Source organism: Podarcis gaigeae, assembly GCF_964106915.1.
Source record: "Podarcis gaigeae genome assembly, chromosome: 14".
Taxonomy (NCBI): domain Eukaryota; kingdom Metazoa; phylum Chordata; class Lepidosauria; order Squamata; family Lacertidae; genus Podarcis; species Podarcis gaigeae.
Genome location: NC_139690.1, coordinates 7443804 through 7460644, shown reverse-complemented (window position 1 = coordinate 7460644; position 16841 = coordinate 7443804). Strand labels below are relative to the sequence as shown.

The 16841-nt window shown below is 47.3% G+C and overlaps 1 protein-coding gene across 2 annotated transcripts in view; it reads right to left on the bottom strand.

Moving 5' to 3' along the window:
• ALPK3 (alpha kinase 3) overlaps nt 1-13378 on the bottom strand; it is a 73630-nt gene extending 60252 nt beyond the window's left edge. Inside the window, exons 1-2 of one of the 2 annotated variants that reach the window (XM_083712408.1) lie at nt 13027-13378; nt 810-848 (exon numbers count right to left, since the gene is read on the bottom strand). In XM_083712408.1, the coding sequence (XP_083568534.1) occupies nt 810-848; nt 13027-13187 (200 nt within the window). In that variant the 5' untranslated portion in view covers nt 13188-13378. The remainder of the gene's footprint in view (nt 1-809; nt 849-13026) is intronic. The other variant, XM_083712409.1, reaches the window with a different exon arrangement.
• Between the last annotated feature and the right edge of the window lie 3463 nt (nt 13379-16841).

The window sequence follows — 16841 nt, the reverse complement described above, 5'->3', positions numbered from 1 at the left end:
CACATCTCATCTAGCTTGGAATTTACTCATCTCTCCTGCTCCTGTTGGGACAGGAAACAATCTGAAGAAGATGGGTCATTTTATTCACAAAGAGAAGTTTCTCCCTTCCCTGTAAAATCAAACTCTCTGCTATTCTAGCAGGCCCCTCGTCCAACACAGAAGCATTGCCAATAGCCATATTCAGGAGATTTGGTGCCTGCTCCTCAGCGACTGGTGACAAATCTGGAAAAGCCAGGTAGCCTTCCATAACCTTTGTCAAGCCATTTCACATAGCAAACACAACTTATTAAAGCCAGCCTCTCCCAACCTGGTTCCCTCTAAATGTTGCGGACAATGACTGCCAGCAGCGCTGCTGCGTCTCGTAGTTCCAAACATCTGGAATAATGTTGGGTGGTGCCCATTTAGACCAGTAGGGTGGAAGGGAGGGAGACCAGCAGTAGGCACAGCCACCGCCTGATTGGCTGTAAGAAAGAAGACAGGCAGGTGGGGGCTGGCTGAGGGCAGACTGTGGTTGGTGGGGCAGTGCTAAGGGGCCCGCCTCCAGTGAGAAGGCACCAGGTTCGAGGGAGCTGACTTGAACCAAAGCATCCCAGAGTGGGGGGACAGCATCCTCCTTCTTTAAAACTATCCTGTTGTGTATTCCACACACCTTTACGGAGTTTCTTCAGTACAAGCAAGCATAAACATGCAGGATCGAGGCAGCATTGTCAGTGCGGTTAGTACCCCTGAACTCAGTGGGTGAGTTGCACAGAAAGTCTTCTTGACCCCGGAAGTGTGCAGTCAGACAAGACTAATACAATATCATTTACCTTCCAAAGCTGGAGGGAGATAACCGGCTGGTTGATAAGCTAAGCAGAGACAGCAAACAAAATAATTAGAATTTAAGAGTAATAATAAGTAATAATAAGAAAGCATAAAAGGGAGCTCCAAACAACAGTTATTGGGATGTATTAAATGAGTCCTCGCAACACGAGTCAAGAGACTATTAATAAAATTCAGCTGCCTCCCACCGCCTGCCAGTATAAACACACGGCGCTGTAAATTGCAACCAAAGGCTATGAATGAAAAGGGTCGTTAACAGCAGGGGAGAAAGGCTAGGGCAGTTCTGAATATCCCCCAAATGCCACTTGGAAGTGTTAGGCAGGCATCGCACGGTTGTGGGCACAAAGCAGCGAGGGCTGGCGCAGTTGTCAGAACGAGATTCGGGGCAGCGGATTGGCAGCCCACCTTCTCCACTGTGAAGGATGAGGAGGGGACTGGATTTCAGGCCCCATTTCCTTGGCACTGCAAGAGACCAAACGGTGCTGGATTCACCCAGGAGAGAGCCACCAGGGACTGCACACCGGCCGGGCTGGGTGACCTCTGCACAACTTGACCCCAAGGTGTCGACATACCTCTCGGGGAAACCAGAGACCTGTTTGAGCAGGATCTGGTAGTAGCTCAGCTGGAGCACGAAAGCATTCCAGAAAGCAGCTATATATAAATAGCCCAGCTCTTTCTTAGTCAGCTGTTCACCTCCCTAACAGCCCTGCTTGCGAGCCATTCCAGACAATAACGTCTCCTTGCAATAGAGCCCTCGTTATTAGCTCATTTATTAAGGTAGTTCCAGAAGTCCATCCCCTGGAGAAGTGCCACCATGGCAAATGGGACACAGGGTGGGTTGAAGGAATCAGGTGACACAAGGGGCTAATTGGGTTTCATTTGGTGATATAAAGTTTCCAGGGTTGACCTGCTTCTTCAGTTAGCATCGTTCGTTGTTCAGGTGCAGAAGAGACCAGGGAACCTCTTTTGCCTCCAGATTGTTGGTGAACATCAACTCACACCAGTTCTAGCCTTCATGGTCAATAGTCCAGGGTGAAGGAAGTTGGATTCTCACATGTTCCCCATCTCTGAGCTACAGAGCTGCTCTCAAATGACCATCCTACCTTACCTTAGCTACTTACTTAACCAGTCCCAGCCTGCCTCCAGACTGTCAGCTCTATAGGATGAGCACGTAAAATCCTCATTGATACACTGGGCAATAGATATTGGTCATAATATAGATATGGAAGCATGGGAACAATTGTGGAATATGGATATAACATTTACAGCATGTTACAGTCTAAGAGAAAATTATTTGAAAATGATATATTGATGGTACCTAATACCAAGTAAATTGGCAAAAATGTACAAATCAAATAAATGTTGGAAATGTAAAGAGAAAGAATGTTTTTTTAAATCATATGTGGTGGTCTTGTAGTAAGGTTAAAGCTTACTGGGAAATGATAAACAATGAATTGGAAAAGATGTTTAAAATAAAGTTTGGGGGGGGGGGGAACCAGAAGCCTTCCTTTTGGGAATTATAGGGACAGAACTACCCAAACTATTTAGAAATATTTATGTATGTGACTACAGCGGCAAGAATGTTACCTGCCCAAAAATGAAAAGAAGAAGTCCCAGAGAAAGAAGAATGGATATAAAAACTTATGGAATATGCAGAAATGGCAAAACTTACCAGAAAAATAAGATATCAAGATGACAAACTTTTTATAAAAGAATGGAAATGGTTTATGGAATACTTACAAACTTTAAACATATAAGAACATTGACAGGATTATTGTAATAAATGGCAGTTTTATAGGAGTATATATTTAAAGTAGATGAATAAATGAACAAATTAAGTTATCTTGGATATGCAGAAAATATTAAAAACAAATTTAAGGAAGCACAGAAAGAGGGGGAAGGAAGTCGGGTTTTGAAATATTGAAATGATTATAAAATTATTGAAATGAATAAAATTGAAAATAAAATAATCATCATCATCATCATCTGACTGTCACCTCTACCAGAAAGTCTGATACAAATCTGAAGAAGATGGGTCACAAATGCTTCCAGTCACTGTCCTCTCCTCTATTAAGAGCCAGTGTGGACTAGGACTGAGGAAACTCATGTTCGAAATCCTCCTTATGCCATGAAGGTCAGAGTGTGACCACGGGCTGAGGACTTATCTCTCCCCATTGACCAAGCAAGGGATGATGGGGGCTGGAAGCCCAACCACATCTGGAGGGTACAAATTCCCCATCCCGGCTGTCAGTAAATACATACCTGTCAGGGGTTCAGAAGGAGAGACACAGGAGGGGGAGCAAATGGAGAGTGAGGAGGAGGAGTACGAGGGGGGCGCAGGCAGTGACAGTGGCCAGAGTTATTCCACAAGCCTCTCTAGCGAATCGGAGGACTCACAGAAGGGAGCGCCGGTGGCCAGAGCAAGGGAGATTCCAAGGGAGAAACCTCAAGAGGGAGGGGCCAGCGGGGAGTCTCTGAACAGCAGCTGGAGATCAGGGCCAGCGTCTCCACCAGAGCGCAGTGGGGAGGGGGAGTCCCAGGAGTCGGGACCAGTGTCCTCACCACCAGAGGGAGGAGAGGAGTCAGGTTTGGCAACACCCACATCAGGAAGCGGGGAAACGGTCAGAAGGAAAGTCACCGGCTGGGCGCGCGCGCCAAGTTCAAATGTACAGGAGCGCGGCACAGCGGGGAGCCCGGGAAGGGAGCCAGGTCCTAAAGCCCGCCGGAGGGAGGGGCAAGACTCAGGAGGCTCCGCGTCAGAGGAGTCCAGGAAGGAGGGAACCCCAGAGGGCAGAAGGACCCAACGCAGGAAAGAGCAGCGCAAGAGGTGGAGCCGGGCTAGAATCTTAAACTGGTGTGGGTGGAGCAGTGAGTCAGAGGGGACCTAGCCGGTCTAGCGTTAAGACGTGGGCCTGCGCGCCCAGAGCTTGGAAATGGAAACTAAACTTCAATAAAGACTTTTGTATATAATATCCACTGGGCGTTGGTCCTCTGTGAGCTGGGACCTAGCGGCAGTCCTGACAATACCTATTGCCAACCTCCACCACTCCAGCTGTGTTTTCCCTGTCTGGGCTCAGAGACCCAGTGTAAACCTGGCTCAAAGGTACACAAAGCTGGGCAGAAGTGGTTGCAGGAGCAAAACCAGTAAGCAGGGGAGTTCAGCCCCTCTGCTCTGCCCATCCCTTCCTTGCTTTGAATCACCCACGGTTGCAGCGTGACTGTTGCAGCGTGACAGTCCCCATTTCAAAAGGCCAAAGTAGACATGACATTTGCCGTGTGGTCTGGCACTGCATATTTCATTTTTCTTCAACCAAGAGCTGGCACAGGGAGCAGGCGCCGATCAGGGCTGTGGTGTGGAGGAGGGGGTTTGTAAGCCTTTCCCCACTTAGATTTCGACTGAAATCGGGGAGTGGGCAGGCTGGGGGTAAAGCCCTCACTGGTGTTGATAGGAGCTTTCCTCCCATTGCAAATGTGGGAGGGGGGTTCTACTCAGGCCTGCATTGGGCCCAAAGGGCTAAAGCCCCGCTCTCCCAAGCCACAGTCCCAACCCAGCTCGCCCCCCTTTCCCAAAGGAAAATGGAACTCAGTGCTTGGAAAGTTTATTTTTAAAAGCATTTTTTTCCAGGTCAAGTTCAAAAAGGAACGAGTTCCATTTCAGTTCAATTCACAGTTCTGTCATGTGGTCCTCCGTGGTTTTATTCTGCCTTCAGAAATGTACCAGCTGCTTTGCTAAAGTGCAAAATATACTTAAGAAGACTAAGAAAGCATCACAGAATGCAAACGGGTACATCTTGTGGACAACTGTTCTGTTTCATGTCCCCAGCCATTATGATATTCAAGCCAAAACAGCAGAGCCACTTTTCAGACAGCTAAAAATTGTAATTGCAATGGCCACAATCACATACAGCAAAGTGTGATGAAACCCCTATCACCCAACTATCTATCTGTGCATCTATCTAGTATTTGATTAAAATTAAAATTGGATTGGATTAAATATCACCCAAAGTGCCACAGCAAATAGAACTTAATTCATGTTCAGTTCACCTGGGAATTATAGGAACTCATTTCAGGTATATCGTAATTTTGAGATTTTTGAATTAATTCATCAAATTGGTTAAACTGAATTAGATCATTGCAAGCACTGGTGGAACATCACAACGCCAAATGTCATGTCCAACATCATGTCTCATTTGGCCCCATGACACAATTCGCGCTATTTCAGCTAGCTAAGGCTTTGGGGAAACAAGCCTGTCCCTTTAGTTCTTTGAAACAGGACCACTTGGTGGACAACCCACGACATTCCCAGTTCCCAACATGGAAAGTGCAAGAGAAGGAGCCAGAGAGAGCGACTCGAAGGACAGCCTCGCAGGGGGCTGAGAGCCAGGGTGGTGACGCAAGAGACATTCTACACAACAACCCTGGAGCATCACCGCTGCACAGGGCAAAGCTTAAAGACCTACACTGGCTCCCAGTACGTTTCCGAGCATAATTCAAAGTGTTGGTGTTGACCTTTAAAGCCGAAGAAGAAGAAGAAGAAGAAGAAGAAGAAGAAGAAGAAGAGGAGGAGGAGGAGGAGGAGGAGGAGTATGGATTTGATATCCTGCTTTATCACTACCCAAAGGAGTCTCAAAGTGGCTAACATTCTCCTTTCCCTTCCTCCCCCACAACAAACACTCTGTGAGGTGAGTGAGGCTGAGAGATTTCAAGAATTGTGACTAGCCCAAGGTCACCCAGCAGCTGCACGTGGAGGAGCGGGGAAGCGAACCCAGTTCACCAGATTACGAGTCTATCGCTCTTAACCACTACACCACACTGGCTCTCTCTAAACGGCCTCAGTCCATTATACCTGATGGAACGCCTCCACCTCCATCGTTCTGCCCAGACACTGAGGTCCAGCCCCGAGGGCCTTCTGGCGGTTCCCTCACTGCGAGAAGCCAAGTTACAGGGAACCAGGCAGAGGGCCTTCTCGGTAGTGGCACCCGCCCTGTGGAACGCCCTCCCACCAGATGTCAAAGAGAAAAATAACTACCAAACTTTTAGAAGACATCTGAAGGCAGCCCTGTTTATGGAAGCTTTTAATGTTTAATAGGTTATTGTATTTTACTGTTTTGTTGGAAGCCGTCCACACCAAAAAGTAATCCTCAGCCTGAGAGAAGCTCAAAAGGGATGCCCATAAATGTTCTTGGATAGTAAAGGTAAAGGGACCCCTGGCAATTAAGTCCACTCGCGAACGACTCTGGGGTTGCAGCGCTCATCTCGCTTTACAGGCTGAGGGAGCTGCCGTTTGTCCGCTTCCGCAGACGGTTTTTCCGGGCTGCTTCTGGTGAAACCAGAGCAGCGCACGGAAACACCGTTTACCTTCCTACCGGAGCGGTACCTATTTATGTACTTGTTGCGGTGTGCTTTCAAACTGCTAGGTTGGCAGGAGCTGGGACCAAACAACGGGAGCTGATCCCATTGCGGGAATTCGAACCGCTGACCTTTCAATCAGCAAACCCAAGAGGCTCAGTGGTTTAACCCACAGCGCCACCCGTGTCCCGTTTCTTGGGTAGTAGTGCAATTAATAATAATACAGAAGTACCTCGGGTTACAAACACTTTGGGTTACAGACTCCGCAAACCCAGAAGTAGTACCTCAGGTTAAGAACTTTGCCCCAGGATGAGAACAGAAATTGTGTGCTGGCGGTGCGGCGGCAGCAGGAGGCCCCATTAGTGAAAGCACACCTCAGGTTAAGAACAGTTTCTAGTTAAGATCGGACCTCCGGAACAAATTAAGTTTGTAACCCAAGGTACCACTGTAATAACAACAATTTTATCATTCATATTATTATTTATACAATTGCTGTGGCCAGCAACATGAGTGTTCACATAGCTGCAAAGGCACTGGAGAAAAGAGAGAGTTGTGCTTTCGCAATGTGTTGACTCTTCTCTGTCAAGTTTGAAGAGCAGGATTTGAATCCTAAATATCTTTGAAGCATGCAGACCATCTGGGAAGCATGTGATTGGGGGGTACCACCGGCTGAGGCATGCCCAGCGCATGTTTTCGCATATTTACAAGAAAGAAAAAGGCAATAGCATGGCTGATAATGAATCAGAAGACTGGTCCATCTAAGCCAAACAGACTGGCAAGTGGTCTCTCCATCCTCCAGAGAATGGTCCCTCCTAGTCCTGGTAACTTGAATGGAGGAAGTTGCCTTACAACAAGTGGGACCATCTAGTTCAGTAGCATCTATACCAGAAGTAGGGAGCCTGTGGCCTTTCAGATGTTAGCACAGAGGTACAGAATCAGAGTTGGAAGAGACCCGTGTTCAAAATTCCCCAGGCACCAGGCGTGTTTTGTGATGGGCACAGGCTCCATTGACCACCATGGGGAAATCGCTGGATGCCAGGTTGTCAACTTGCTGGCTGGCATTCCTGTGTTGGGTGCAGCGGCAGCACCACAACAAAAGATGTGCATCAAAAGATGAGCATCTTGTCCTTCTGCGCTGCTGCACAAGTCAGCTGGCTCGCTGAAGGTTACCATTTCCCCGAGAGCTTCCTATGCAGCAAAATTCCCAACATGTTTCATGTAGGAACATTTATTGCACCGCTATCCTGCCCTTCATCCAATTAGCTCTCAGCAGCATACACACCGTCAACAACCCTGCAGGGTAAGTTAGGCTTGGGTATTTTAACTGGCCCAAGACCACACAATGAGCTGTATGGGGAGATGGGGATTTGAATTCAGGCCTTCGCTACATCACCCTTGATTGCTACTGATGACAGTCAACAAGAGTGCTGAAAAATTATTTGTTATACTGGGGGTGCCTTTAGGGAAGAATGCCATAATATCTGAAGCAGCTCTTTATCTATAGACATCTTAGACCTAGGGGTGAATTGACAGATTCCAGAGAATGTGTGGCAGTCCATGTTTGGAATCTACAAGTTTGTCTTGCAACTTGAGCTAGTCTATGTCACGCGGCATTGCTGGGGGGAAAGGCTCCTTAAAAAAAAAATCTGAATCTACATCAAGTAGATACAGCTATCATACATTTTAAAGTCAAATCACCTCTGTGACTAAACCCGCATTCCCCAACCAGGTGTCCTCCAGGTGTTGTTGGACTACAACTCCCATCATTCATTCATTTTCATTCATATATTTATATTCAAACAATTCCTTTACCACTTCATCACAGCCGTCTCTAAATGCTGCACAGACAAACCCATTACAAGAAGACCAAACACGAGTTAAAATTATAAAAATCCAGTTTTAAAGACTACTGGGTTTATTTTTGTTTTTTTTAAGTTTTCAGTTGGCGCTGGACACTCAACAGGAATGAGACTGGTCTGACCTCAACTGGAAGGGAGATCCACAAAACTGGACCCACGATGCTGAGCACACATCTCCTTGTGAATGTGAGCCTTGCATCCAAGCCACCCATGGAGATGGGGAGCCCTGAATCCCTGAAACAACCCAGTGGTCAAGGAGGGATGCACCTGGACCCAAGTTGTTAAGAGCCTTTGTATAGAAATCACACCCTCGGCCCATCTGGTGAACCACTGTCACTGCCAACTGGCTCTTACCACAAATGATGGGCAGGCGTCAAGAGAGCACGATGCCGGTCGCATCATTGTAAGAGTCCTTTCCACAACATAGATCAATATGGATCCCATAGAGTGTGGAAAGGCACTGAATTGAACACCTCAGCTGAAAGTGCAACGAGAGGAGCAATGGAGCTGGGCGCCTTTATCCTCAGAGCGCCACGCAAATTGAACTTCTCATGCTGCTGAGTGGTCCAGAGGCCCGCCCACCACTGCTGGTACCACCAGCCTCCAGACCACCTGAAGCAGCTCTGCTGGACGGATCTTTGAGGATGCAACGGAGGTGGTAAAATAATTCTTTGCCGCCTTCTCTGCCGCTTGGTAGGCAGAGGTGTGACCTATAGGGTTCGAAATTCCCCGGGCACCAGGCACATTTGCAACCAGCAAGGCTCCAACTGCGAACACGTGGAGATCTGTGGATGGCAGGTTGGCGACTGACATCTCCACCTGGCTGGCTGGCTGGCTGGCTGGCACTGTGGTGCTGCGCATGGCGACAAAAGATGCACGCCTTGTGCTTCTGCGCTGCCGCGCAAGACAGCTGGCTTGACCGGCAGCAAATTTTGCTCCTGCGCTGCCACACAAACTGCAATCCTAGGCGCATTTTCTTGAGGGTCAGAAAACCCCTCTGGATGCAACGGGACTTATTTCCCCAAAAAAATGTGTCCGGGGAAAAAGATCCTTGTGCCTACACTGCCAACCTTGCCCAGCCTGAAGCACCCGTCTCTTTTCGTTGAAGCTTGAATTTGTTTTTCACCCCCTGCGTTCCAGTTGCCTGCCAGCCTACTGCACTGCCCATGGCTTTCTTCAGTAAACCAAGGAGTACTGCAAGCTCTGCGGCACCAGAGAGGAGCCTCGTGAGGGATCATGTCAGCAGCCCTCCACGCCTCACCCTCCCACAGCAAGGCCATGGCTGTAACAGGATCACCCGCTCAATCCACTGGGAAATCCAGCAGGGCATTTGGGAACATATTCAGTTCCATTAGTCTCCTGGGGCAGAACATCCACATGCCCCCCTCAACCGCTGTCCTGCAGGGTGAGGCTGCTGCCAAAAGACTTCATTCCTGCTGCCTGGGCTGATGGGAGTCATAGTTCAACAATATGTGGAGAGTTCCAGGTTGGACTCGCCAGTTGCAGTCACCTGATTAGTCACCAAAAGCCAAAGCTGCCCAGGATTTTTGTAATCCAAATGTCCCTTGACTCAGGTGATGGCCCTCCAGGCAGAGGAGGACTCACAGATCTAATCATCCTTAACCATTTGCCACTCTGCTTCCCCATCCCTGCTCAGATGTGCTCAGTTTGTAGTCTTGCTGTCTCGAGCACAGCCTGACAGGGCAAAGCTTATATAGGTAAAGGGACCCCTGACTGTTAGGTCCAGTCATGGCTGACTCTGGGGTTGCGGCGCTCATCTCGCTTTACTGGCCAAGGGAGCCAGCGTACAGCTTCCAGGTCATGTGGCCAGCGTGACAAAGCCGCTTCTGACGAACCAGAGCAGCGCACGGAAATGCCGTTTACCTTCCCACCGGAGTGGTACCTATTTATCTACTTGCACTTGGACGTGCTTTCGAACTGCTAGGTTGGCAGGAGCAGGGACCGAGCAACGGGAGCTCACCCCATCGCGGGGATTTGAACCGCCGACCTTCTAATCGGCAAGTCCTAGGCTCTGTGGTTTAACCCACAGCGCCACCCGCGTCCCAATAAATCTTATATACGTCTAACTCAAAAGTCAATGTGGCTTATTCCAACGTAAGTTGGTATAGGATTGCAGTCTTAAAACAGCTCTTTCAGCAACTGATCCAAGCACTAGGAAACACAGCACACCGTTCCCAAGACGTTGTCAGTCCAGAAACTCTCAGAAATGTCAATAGTTGCTCACATAAGAAAAACGGTCAGCACCAATGAGAAATCAGGGCTGCGGGCTGGCATCAATTTCTGTGTTCTCCGAAGTTCAAAAACCACTGCAGGGATCTCAAAAGTTGCTAACAGTCCACAAGGATGACTCACTCATTAGGTTGACTCACTACAAGGGAGGATGGCTAAGCTAAGACTTCTTATGCAAGCATGAACTGCAAAGTGCCACATGTTCCACACTCACAAGAAAGCAATCTTTTAGTGTGGCACTGGATTTCTCTGGAAATCCCTGTCTACGCCTTCACTGTACTGCTTTTCAATGCCTGCTAAATACATTTTCTGTTTCGGCAAGCCTAAAACCCAGCCATTTAGTTCTTTTATGCATACGTGCTTTTAAAACTTGAGTTTGGTCATTTTGTTGTGTCAATGGTTTTTAAAGTCTGTTTTTAATTGCTATCTTTTAAATGAATATTTCATACTATTTAAAACCGCTTTGAGATTTATTTTACTGATTAAGTAGTATACAATTCTTGCTTTAAAAGAGGGGAAGGTACAATATCATCATTTGAACAAAGCATTTAAGAAAGATAGGATATGAGGGTTTGGGGAACAAATATCGCAACTGGAACGAGATCTGTTGGAATGGAATGTAAAAGTGCTGCCTAAAATGTAAAAGATATTATTTGAATGGGAGACAAAGTATGAGCAAGTAAAATCCTCAATGATACACACTGGGCAATAGATATTGGTCATAATATAGATATGGAAGCATGAGAACGATTGTGGAATACGGATATAAAATTTACAGCAGGCTACGGTCTAAGAGAAAATTATATGAAAATGATATATCGAGGGTACCTAACACCAAGTAAATCGGCAAAAATGTATAAATCCAAATCAAATAAGTGCTGGAAATATAAAGAGAAAGAAGATTCTTTTTATCATATGTGGTGGTCTTGTAGTAAGGTTATACCTTACTGGGAAATGATATATAATGAATTGACAAATATGTTTAAAATAAAGTTTGTAAAAAAACCCCAAAAGCTTTCCTCTTGGGAATTATAGGGACAGAACTACCCAAAGTGTATAGAAATTTATTCATGTATGCGAGTACAGTGGCAGGAATGTTACTTGCCTAAAAATGGAAAGACGAAGAAGTCCCAGCGAAAAAAGAATGGTTACAAAAACTTATGGAATATGCAGAAATGGCAAAACTTACCAGGAAAATAAGAAATCAAGATGACAAACTTATTATAAAAGAATGAAAATGGTTTATGGAATATTTATAAATAAACTGTAAACAGATAAGAACATTGGCAGGATTATTATATTAACCTGCAGTTTTATAAGAATATATATTTAAAGCGGATGACTAAATGAGTAAATTAATTTGGTTATGCAGAAAATATATAAAACAAATTTAAGGAACCGCCGAAAGAGGGGTAAAGAAGTCGAGTTTTGAAATTGAAATGATTGTAAAATTATTGAAATGCATGAAATTGAAAATCCTAGTAAATAAAAATAGAGAGTTATCTAAATCAGCCCTTTCACTTGTATACATAGAGCTTCCATTATTGGCCCGCAGCTTTAATAATAGCCATTTGGCAGCTGGTGCAGAGCCAATTCCGAATGGCCAGGCAGAAGTCGCCTCTGCAAGCCTTGGCTTGCCCGGTTGCTCTCTGTCCTCCCAGGCGATTCTCCTCTTCCTCCTCTTCTCCTGGGTATCCCTCAAGGCCAGGGAGAACGCCTGGCGCATCGCGCTCGCTGATCAGCTAGGTCCTTTGTTAGCAGCAGGGAACGAAACAGACCTCTAGGAAATCGCTGCAATAAAAGAGCTTCCTCCCTCCTCCTGGTCCGTTGGCCAAGTTCACCAAGGGACCCAAAAGCCCAGGAAAAATAATCTGCTTTATCCCTTCACCGGCCTCGAAAAGGAGGTTCATAGCCTCACAGAACTATCAACTATCCACAAAACTGTAGATTTGTGCTTGCGTTGTTTACTTGTGGTTGCTCACGAGAGAGAGAGAGAGAGAGGAAAAAGTGCATTTTGCACATTCTCCAAGACACCTTTTCCTTCATTTATACTTCCAATTGGGGGGGGGGGGACAAAGCCCAATGCTGAAATCTGCACAATTTAAATACCTCTGGCACTTTCATAAGTAAGAAGAGCCCTGCTGGATCAGGTCCATCTGTAGCCCAGGGCTGGGGAAGGGTGCTAGAATACCTCTCCCATTATCCCTGGGTCCAAGGTCCAGGCTGGCTGGGGCTGATGGGAGTTGGAGTCCAGCATCCAGAGACTCAAAGGTTCACCCCCCACCCAGAGGAACCACAAACCGGACGCGTGGGAAACTGCCCTCCCCGATTTCATGCCCCAGGTCGCCTGATCCACTGGACGTCGGGGCTCCATGGAAGGACTGCCACGGCGGTTGCCGATCCACCTCTCCTCCTTTCCAAGCCCTCTAAGCGAGAGCCCCCGCTCCCTACATCTGGTGGCGATGAGTTCCACAGGTTCCTTCTCCCTACTTTCGACGAGCCCTTCCTCAGTCTCTCTCTCCCGAGCATCCATTCGCTTCCCAACACGAAAGAAAAGCGCTTGGTGCCCATCTGTTTCGTGCCGCCTCGCCGGGAGGGATGCCCCCCGACGTAACCACAAACGCTTAGGGGGCCTCTACCTTTTCCCGACCCCCACACTACCCCACCTCCGGGCCTGGATGCCAACAGCACCCCACAACTCCCTCCAGGGCACCGATTTTTCCCCGTGCGCCCCGACGGCGCGTACCTGTTCTCTGGGCGCACGCTCAGGAAATAGCTGCGCCGCTCGGGCCGATGCTCCACCAGGGGCCCGTTGTCCTCGCCGTCGCTCCCCTGGCTGGGGCTGTACGCCGAGTAAGGGCCGTTGCCCGAGTAGGAGCGGCCCAGGGGCCTCCGCCTGGAGCCCATCTGCCCCGCAGCGAAGAGCGACGCTCGGTCTCTCCCGGCCGGGAAAAGTGGGGAGCTGGTGGCGGCGGCAGGGCGCGCGGGGGTCCCGGGCGGCTCCCAATCCTCTTCGACGCCGCGCACCGCGGCAGCCGTCAATCACGCGCGGCCGGCCGCCGAACCCGCTATTTATAGTGGTCCGCACATGGGGCTGTCACTCAGGGACGGCGGGGCGGACCCGCGCCCGGCGCGCTCCCTGCCCGTCGGGGCCCCCGCGCTGCTGGCTCGCTGCGAGACGGAGCCGACGGCACGGCTGTCCTGGCGCAGTGCCGGATTTACGTATAAGCTAAACAAGCTGTAGCTCAGGGCCCCACACTCTTGGGGGGGAGCAAAGTTTTAAAGGAGGAAAAAACAGGATGTACATTTCCAAATTATAAGAAAAAAACCCAAAATAAAATAAAACCTACATACAGCAACAGTGTTTTGTTTTGTTTTGTTTTGTTTTGTCTTGTCTTGTCTTGTGTTGTGTAGGCTCCTATGATGTAAGTAATGGGCCCTGTTACATTGTACAGGTTATAACACTTAATTTCATATTTATAAAGCTATTTATAATTATTAGTAGTTTGCAACATATATCACCTGTTATTATTTCATGTTATAGTAAGTTTCTAGAGACTAGATTATGAGTTTGTAAGTTGTGTTTCTAAAGGAACTTTTGTTATTGCCAAATACCAATGTGTTTGCATTATTAAGTTTGTTACAAATAAATCATTTTAAGTTAGAGCTTAATAATTATTTCACTATTAATATACTTCTTAATTGTATTTCACTATCGATATACTTCTTCTTAATTGTATTTCAGTTCAACAATTCCTATGATAAAATGCATATTTTGTTATGTGCAAATGGCTTTAGATATCTATTAGGTCCATAAATTGCCATATAGCATATATTAAACATAAAAAAGCAACAATTTGTTGTTGACAAAGGACAGCTGGACATATAAATGGCCCCATTACCTGCAGTAGCTTAGGGCCTCATCAAACCTAAATCTGGTCCTGGGGGCCGAAACCTGGAGCACCACCTCGGGGGCGGGTGGGGGGCCATTGACACATGGCCAAAATAGAAATGCTTGTTCTTTTTCTTGGGCGATCACTCGCAAAACCCCGCAAAAAAAAGTGGCTGACAAGTTTTGCATGCAATCTGCACATGCCGATTTATAAGGTGGCGGTGCAAACAGGGCTGTAGCTAGGGGGGGTGAGGTGGACCCCCACCAGAGGCACAGGCGACGGGGGAGCAAAATTGGCTTTAAAATATGTCCATAAATATGTCTATAAATAAAAATATTGATTAGTGTGTGAGGAATTGAATGGGTAGAGTGGGATGGTGGAGGAGAGGTGGAAAGAAAAGCTAATTGGACTGTGACTAGGGGGTGCAATCTGAATAGTTCTGCCCGGGGCACAAGATCACCTAGCTATGGCTCTGGGTGCAAACCGATAACATGGGGCTCTAAGTTCTAGAGAAATTCAATCCCTTTCACCATAGTGGAGAAGGCTCTCACTGAGAGTTGCATGCCGATTTGCACATGCTAATTTATAGGCACCGATGCAAACTGATGAATATTTGCTATATTTTCGATAGAAATTCAATTGTATCAGGAATGAGAAACTTGTTTGGGCAATAGATATTGGTCATAATATAGATATGGAAGCATGGGAACAATTGTGGAATATGGAGATAAAATTTACAGCATGCTATGGTCTAAGAGAAAGTCATATGAAAATGATATATCGATGGTACCTAACACCGAGTAAATTGGCAAAATGTATAAATCCAAATCAAATAAATGTTGGAAATGTAAAGAGAAATAAGGTTCTTTTTATCCTATGTGATGGTCTTGTAGTATGGTTAAAGCTTACAGGGAAATGATATACAATGACTTGAAAAATATGTTTAAAATAACATTTGTTTAAAAAAGCCCAGAAGCCTTCTTTAGGGAATTATAGGGGCAGCACTAGGTATTATAGGGGTAAAGGTAAAGGTACCCCTGACCGTCAGGTCCAGTCGTGGATGACTCTGGGGTTGTGTGCTCATCTCGCTCTATAGGCCGAGGGAGCTGGCATTTGTCCGCAGACAGCTTCTAGGTCATATGGCCAGCATGACTAAGCTGCTTCTGGCGAACCAGAGCAGCACACGGAAATGCTGTTTACCTTCCCGCCAGAGTGGTACCTATTTATCTACTTGCACTTTGTGCTTTCGAACTGCTAGGTTGGCAGGAGCCGGGACCGAGCAACGGGAGCTCACCCATCACGGGGATTCGAACTGCCGACCTTCTGATTGGCAAGCCCTAAGCCCAGGGGTCAGCAACCTTTTTCAGCTGTGGGCTGGTCCACCGTCTCTCAGACCATGTGGTGGGCTGGACTATATTTTTTTTTGGGGGGGGGACACACAAATGAATTCCTATGCCTCACCAGAAGCGGCTCAGTCATGCTGGCCACAAGACCCAGAAAAACTGCGGACAAACGTTGGCTCCCTCGGTCAGTAAAGCAAGATGAGCACCACAACCCCAGAGTAGTTTGCGACTGGACTTAACTGTCAGGGGTCCTTTACCTCTTTTTAAGCTGCCCAGAGTGGTTGGGGAAACCCAGCCAGATGGGCAGGGTATAAATAATAAAAATATTATTATTATTATTTAAGGGATCCTAAGGGAGAGGCTTGAATTGAAGGACAATGCTAATGGCCAGACTGAGCCTCTAAGCAATGAGTTTAGAGCCTTTTGAAGGACTGGTTTTCAGCCTGAAGCATTAACCGGTGCTGACCTCAGGTGGCAGTTATGGAAATGACAGCAGGTTTTGCAAGCTCAGTATCGCTGTGGCTACTCTGCAGTTCTCTCTTCATCTCTGCCTCTCTCTTTAATGACTATTAAACTGGCATAATGGTGCTTTTGAAGAATTGATGCTTTTGAATTATGGAGCTGGAGGAGACTCTTGAGAGTCCCATGGACTGCAAGAAGATCAAACCTCTCCATTCTGAAGGAAATCAGCCCTGAGTGCTCATTGGAAGGACAGATCCTGAAGCTGACGCTCCAGTACTTTGGCCCCCTCATGAGAAGAGAAGACTCCCTGGAAAAGACCCTGATGTTGGGAAAGAAGGAGGGCACAAGGAAAAGGGGACGACAGAGGACGAGATGGTTGGACAGTGTTCTCGAAGCTACCAGCATGAGTTTGACCAAACTGCAGGAGGCAGTGGAAGACAGGAGTGCCTGGCGTGCTCTGGTCCATGGGGTCACAAAGAGTCGGACATGACTAAAAGACTAAACAACAACAACAACAATGGTGCTTTACCTGTATAGCGCAGGTAGGGCCACTGTTGAGGCAAAGCTAAATGCAGCTGGTCTCTCAGCAGAACTGATGTTGTAGCCCTGCTTCCCTTCCCTATCCCTCCCTCTGCTCTGCAGCCCAAATATATGGCTGCTGTTAGAGGTCTGTGAATCCTTGCACAGGAGGTGGCAGCCCTTTTTACAAAATGTAATTTAAGAACATTGGAAGTGGCCTTAAAGCAGCTCTGACTATTGGTCTGCTGAGCCCAGTCCTGGATACACTGTCTGGTAGCAGCTCTCTAGGGTGCCAATCAGAGGTCTTCCACACAGAACTGGCCCTATATATTTTGGCACCACAA